The 6,585-nt window shown below is 49.1% G+C and overlaps 1 protein-coding gene across 1 annotated transcript in view; it reads right to left on the bottom strand.

Moving 5' to 3' along the window:
* The window catches only part of LARP1 (La ribonucleoprotein domain family, member 1), a gene marked incomplete at its 5' end in the record, with an annotated part of 25,200 nt that extends 19,040 nt beyond the window's left edge, over positions 1–6,160 (bottom strand). Inside the window, one exon of the mRNA XM_009070139.1 lies at positions 6,134–6,160. Within this exon, the coding sequence (XP_009068387.1) occupies positions 6,134–6,160 (27 nt within the window). The remainder of the gene's footprint in view (positions 1–6,133) is intronic.
* Positions 6,161–6,585: the final 425 nt, after the last annotated feature.

Genomic DNA, 6,585 nt, shown 5'->3' with positions numbered 1-6,585 from the left:
AAGAGGCACTCACCACCCATTGCAGCAGAGGCTACTCCAGCACCAGTGCCTGACCCAGCTTGCCTGGTGCAGTCAAGTCTCCAGCCAGCAGAACATGTAACCAGTAATTCTGCTGGCATGGAAGACAGAAAAGCCTTCAAGGACACCTGCAAACAGTCTGTCAGGTTAAACGGCTCAGGGAGAGGGGCTGGAAAAGCCAGAGGCCGTCCAGTGCCACCTCAGTCCTTCACAGGCAGGCTGGGGCCCCTGAGAAAAGGCTGAGTTGATCCAGCTGCAGTTCAGACACAGCAAGGACACCTCAGCACTGGGAGAGGAGGGCGCCTGAGGCAAGGCTGCAGGGCATGGGGCATGCAGGCAGGCCAAATCGTGGAGGAGACTGAGGGTCAGGCCCTCCTCCAAGCCGGCTCAGAGACCAGCTGATAGTTCATGGCCTAAAAAACAAAATCAGTGGTGGGAGAGGGAGGGGTGACATGAGCAGGAACTACAGGACAGCAAGGACAGACACATAAGGCAAGACTCACAACTCCTTATAACACACAGGAAAAAAACCCAACCCACTCACCTTCGGGGACAACTGATTTGCAAATTAAAAGGGGGTGTCCACCCTCCAGGAGGGATCAGGAGCAGTTTGCTCTGCTCCAGCTTACCTCTGCTGCACCGCTCTGCCTGTTCTGCCAGGCTCTAATGAAAATCTAGTTAACAGTTAATTATTACCCATTCAGACACACGATCCCCTACTCTGACTGCCCTGACTGCCGGCAGAGAGGGATAAGACAGTCACGTGATGCAAAAATCCCGACCTTATGAAAGCACGGGCAACTATATTTAGTTGGAAAAACGATGACCTAGCGAGCCTGCTCCTCCCTGGCTCCCCCCTCAGAGGAGCCATCCGGCCACCTCCGGAGATCCTACCTCCACGGCTCCTGGCACGTTATTCCAGCAGAAGTTGTAACACCAAGACAGGGACACCTGGCATGGGAGCAAGCCTGGTGTGCATTTACAGACTGTCCCAGGCAGGGGGGCCAGACCAGCATGCAGCCCGGGCCAGGGGGACCCTTCTTCCCCATCCTCAGTACTGCAGAGCAGGTCACCTTGTCAGCAACAAGAGCTGATAAGCACAAAGAGCAACAAACAGAGCCCAGCCCAAGGCCCTGGACTTTATCTTGGAAGCGAGAGGCACCCTGGAAACCTGACCAGTGCGGCCAGCACAGGAGTGGCATTCAGGAGCAACGCTCCAGCTGCCTCTGGCATGCCCAGGGCTAGTGATGCCTGGAGCTGGTGATGGAGTTTGCCTCGCCTGGATCGGCCCACCCCTCTCTCCACAGCGTGAGTGAGACAGACACCACCGTGCCAAGAACAGAGTGGGAGCCAAGGCAGCCATGCAGCAGTCACACCCAGGCACCACTGCTGCGGAGAGAAGGTCCCAGAAGAAAAAAAGACGTGCAGCAGCAAAAGCCAAGCGCATCACCCACTCCCTCTACAGTGAAAGCGCTTCAAAGGAGAAGAAAAACAAAAAGCCTGAGGACCAGACATCATTAATCTCTTGTCATCAGCAGAGGGGTGCTCTCTGCCTGCATCCCACTGTGGCCAGCGAGACAGCAGGACCGGCAGTGCCTGTAGCACCAGCGAGAGGAGGTCAGCACATCGCTGCCGAACCCAGCGCGTCGTGCTGACATGATCCCTTTAATGGCCGTCAGCCTCTTCTGCAGCTGCATCTGGGGACTTGGAAGCTGACAAAACCCTTCCTGGGAAGCATCTGGTACGTCTCACTGTAAATATTTAACAACGAAGAGACAGGAATTGAGAGCCAAGCGCCTGCCGCGAGACCCTCCAGCTCCAAGTGTTCACACTGTCTAGGAGGAGACTGCACAGCTCCCACTGTGCCAGGGGAGGGGGTGAGGGGTCGTACAAGGCAAAAGTGCAAACTCTGCACAAAATATGCCTCTGGAAAACCTGTCATCTCAAAGAAGAGAGTGCGTTTCTAGAAAGGAAACCGTGATGTAATTTAAATAACATCATTCCTAGTTCCTCCTGCTGTGATTCCTGTACCTGACTGGCTACTCTTGCAGAGGCATCTCTGCAGGACCAGAGTGTCCCCTGTGCAGTGGCCACTTGCAAAGAGACCACTTAACCTCGACCTCAGCCTACACCAGGACAGCTGCAAACCTGCCTCCCCATAATGAGAGACTGAGCAGCACCTCAGCTTGTGAGGCTGAGGAAGACAAAGCCACCACTGGGCAGAAATCCAGGCCTGTCTCTTGGGGTGGGGGAAAGCAATAGTGATTTGGTGGTAGAAGCAGGTGCAGCAAACATTCCTAGGAATTTAAGGAGGCCAGACCTAGGTCACACACCCAGAAATGAGCTGAAGAAATCCTACAGTCCTGTAACTACCTGGATTAAACGAAGCACAGGTATGGGGGCTTCCTCCCGCTGGCAAATCCAGAACATTAAAACCATGACAACAAGGCACTCAAATATCCCTGCAATCTTTGAGAGCAGGCAGAAAGGCTTCTTTTTGTGCTACTTAAGGATTACTGTACCTCAGCCCAGCTGATTTCCAGCACAAGGTACAACATCCTCTTATGCTCCCCACCTTAAGCCAGATGAGTGAAATTTCAGATTTTTCTAAATAACTTTGATATAACAACTGCTGCCAGCTGCACAATCCCATGGATCCTGCTGTATAAACCACACTCTCTTAATTCAGGTAATTCCAGTGCTACAGGTGGCTGTCTGTCACCAACACACGGTATAAAAGAGTAAAAACACCCTAATCAGAGCAAGACTTCCTAAAGTAATCAGGAAGACCCAGTTACCAACACAGCAATTTCCTAACTTAAAGATCCATCTCCCCTCCTTTTCTTTAAAAAGGATTAAAAACCACTTCCTTGCAGTGGGAGCATCATCCACATCTCCTTATAGAAAACTTCACAGCGTTGAATTCAAAGTGGCATTTATAACTCAAGAAAGATATCTCAACCACTGCTGACAACTGTACAAAATGATCAGGTCAGGGTGCAGCAGAAGATTAAAAAAAGTCATCAGGAGTAGCAAGACCAAGACAGAGCATCACTTGCTCTGTTGAACACCAGCACATCCACAACTGCACCCTGCAGTCAGCTCTGGTCTCTGGATTTCAACAAGGGCACAGCAGTGATACAGATGCACAAAGAAAAGCAATTAAACTGCCAAGAGGCAACCCCTCCAGAGGTGAGACTAAAAAGGCTGGGATCCTCCACCATGGAGATGAGGAGGGCTGGCTGCAGCATACAAGGCCAGGAGGGCACAGGCACAGCACACAAAGCTAGCAGGAGATCCGCTTGAAGTGGCGAAAGTATTTGGTTCCAGAGCAGGCAGCAAATTTCACCACCACACGCAGCAGCAAGTCCTGGGAGGTGAACGGCACTGGCTGCCTCAGAGGGGTTTGGTGTTCACAGCGAACACATCCAGAGAGGTCCTGCAGATGTGCCCTCACAGCCCTCCTCTAACAGCAGAAGTGGGGAATATGAGCATCTGACCCTCTGCCCTGCCACCACTGCCCACCCCTGCACCTCTCAAGGGCGTGGAAGTCTCTCAGCTTTCCATCTGAACTCCAGAGATCACATGGTTTGAAGTGGCTTCTCCTGAAAAGCACCCTACAGCTGCCAAATCCTAGCTGCTGGTCCTAGAGGACTGAGGAACTGCTGCGCCAGACAGAAGCAAAGTCAGAGGCCTCTCTCCAACAACTGTTTTATTTCCAAACACTACTAGGTAACCGGGACGCAAACACTGCTGCCCTTCCACCTCCATAGTGCTCACACGTGACACCAGGCTGAGGGCACAACGCCTCCAGCATCCATATGCTAACAAGCAGGAACATGCTCTGGGGCACACTACAGCTACTGTGCCTACAAAATGGCTGGTTTTTGGCTCAGGCTTCTCACCTATGCAACTCCCAACCCTATCACTGATTCAGCACCCTCCATCACTCGCTCTGCTAAGCCATTTCCTTGGGTGGAAAAACAACATACTTCTGTCCCATGGGGGAAACCAGCCATATAGACCTATGTGGGCTTGCAAGATTAACCTTCAAAAATGCACACTGACATAGGTAGGAAAGCCTTGGTGATCTGCAGTAACAGACTTGAGCTAATTAACTCATTCAAACACCTCAGCAATGAAAGGGAGGTGAGGGAGTCAAACCCAAGAGCCTCAGGAGTCCCCATTTGTGTCTCTGTCTGCCGCAGCCCTGCTGCCCCCACCCATGGTGCTACCCTGCCTGCTGTGCTCACACTTCACTGTGTTCTGAGATACCAGGGCTTCTAGATAAGCTCAGTGCATGGGAAGAAAAAGCATGGCACCAGCTTTAAGGCTTTTCTGCAAGAGGTATGAGAGAAGACTGTGCAGTGTCCTGTGCAGATACTGTTCAGAAGAATCTTGTTTAAGCTTTCAACTTATCTCCTAAAAAAATACAGAATTGTGAAAAGCCCCAAGCTCCGTAGGCAATGTTTTCTGCAACACTATTGACCTGGAACATGCACTTTCTGAAGTGCTATCATCTGCTGCAGACACACTCACACCCCACCCTGGAGGCAGCTGTGAAGGTCCCCAACCAGCTGGAGAAAAGAGGATGGAGATGTGCCAAGCAAAGGACATCTGAGTTTGCAGCACAGGCAGACAAAACCCAACACCCAATGAAGACAGACCTTCATCAGGGTAGAGAAAAGCCTCTTACAAACAACACATGGGAATATACGCTGGTTCCTTCAAAAACAGTATTTCACTCTCATGTATGTTCTGAAAGCGAAAAAAACCATGAGAGACTTACAAATGTGGAATCAAAGCCATAATCCAGTGAATCTAGTTATACACCACAGGCTCATTAGCTGTCTAGAGCTCTGGAAACACATTCACAACCTCCAGCCCTCTGTTCAGTTCAGGAAGTTAAATCACAGTCTCCAATGTTACACTCTAAACCAGTGAGCAATTTTCACTCAAATCAGCTATAAAACAATGGAGCTGATTTCCATACTTCCAAATCCCGATCACGCAATACCTCTGCAATCAGCAGCCATTTATCCTCACACTATCCATGAACTGGTGAAATGAGATCCCATGCAAAGCCAAAGATGGAGGTGGGAGGCAGACACAGTGACATGGCTGAGGCTGCATCAGGCACTTACTCCCATTCCCAGTGCCTTTGCTACAGAACATCTACACTACATTAGAACACTACAGCTCCGAGATAACAGGATCTCACTGACTGATCTTGGTATCAGTGGGTAAAACATAAACCTGTCCTTCAGTCTTCGCACTTAGACAACATCAGTCTGAATTAAGAGTTTCTGGCAGTTTGGGAGAGGCAAGAATTGAGATCAACACCTGCTTCTAAAAACTACATTCCTTTCCTGGTTTGGGACCTCCATCCACAGCAGCCTCCCTTCCTTCCTGGGACCCCAATCCATTCTGCAAAGTTCCCTCAGTGACACTGCACACTCTACTGGGGCCAGGAAGTTTTCATTGGTCTTGCACTGATGGCAACACTGTGTATTTCGGTTGTCCTTAACAGCAATACTCAACAGCAACACTCAACAGCAACACAGGGACTACAAACCATGAAGTCTGTGTCTTTCCCGAGTATTGCAAATTCAAATACACATCTTCATGTTCATGGACATATCCAGCTGTACACAAACAACATGTAACAGCAGTAATTCTGAGTCGCATTTGCAACTTGACACATCAATGTTTTCCATTACGTGTAATGACCAAGACCTACAAGCTCCAAAACTCTTTCAACCCATGACACCCAAACTTGCTACGCTGTAATGGATGGGAGCAAAGTAACCTACCAGCAGTTGAGTCATCACTACATGAAAGCACAGAACATGTCACTGCCATACAGGAACAGCCAAATATTAGAGCTCTGTACTTTTTTTAGGGTGTTTTTTCTTCCTGGGTTTTTAGCAGTTTGTTCTGGGATGGGTTTATTATTTTGTTTTGGGTTTTGTGGGTGGTTTTTTACATTAATATCCATTGCATATTTCTGTCCCAGTCTTCTACATCTGGTTAGTGCTGGCTCTGTAGAAAGAGACACACAGGGAAGACAGGGGAGAAGGAAGTTTGAGGAGCTGCATTTTCATTTCATACATACCAGACTGGCCATCAGCTGGGAATATATCTGTAAAAGAAAAAAAAAGAAAAAAAATCAGTATTGGTTGCCGCTGGAGTGTGAATCACATTTAAAAGGTCTCCTCTCTTGATTTGTTTGCTTTAGCTAAACAGGGGAAGTATTTTCTTAGTATCTCAAGTTAAACATCAAACCAGCTTGGAACCCACCTCAATTCAACCACTTGTTGTGAGGAAGATTTTGAAGGAGTCTGTGTTTACCTGAACACATTGCTCTCATAAATAACCTTCTAACAGGCAGCAGGAAGCAATAAAAAAGGTTGTTGAGATGTCCAAAGATCCACACAGTGAGCTAGTTGGTGGCACCCCCTGAACAGCATTATCAGATGGAAACCTGTAGAGAACATCTAACAGGGAGCACAGGTGGAAGCCAATGCAAAAGCCAAGTGAGCATTTTCCTGATGGTTCCTGGTTTTC

Source organism: Acanthisitta chloris, unplaced genomic scaffold (assembly GCF_000695815.1).
Source record: "Acanthisitta chloris isolate BGI_N310 unplaced genomic scaffold, ASM69581v1 scaffold17512, whole genome shotgun sequence".
Classification (NCBI taxonomy): Eukaryota; Metazoa; Chordata; class Aves; order Passeriformes; family Acanthisittidae; genus Acanthisitta; species Acanthisitta chloris.
The sequence above is the reverse complement of the archived record's forward strand: the minus strand, read 5'-3'. Positions and strand labels throughout refer to the sequence as shown.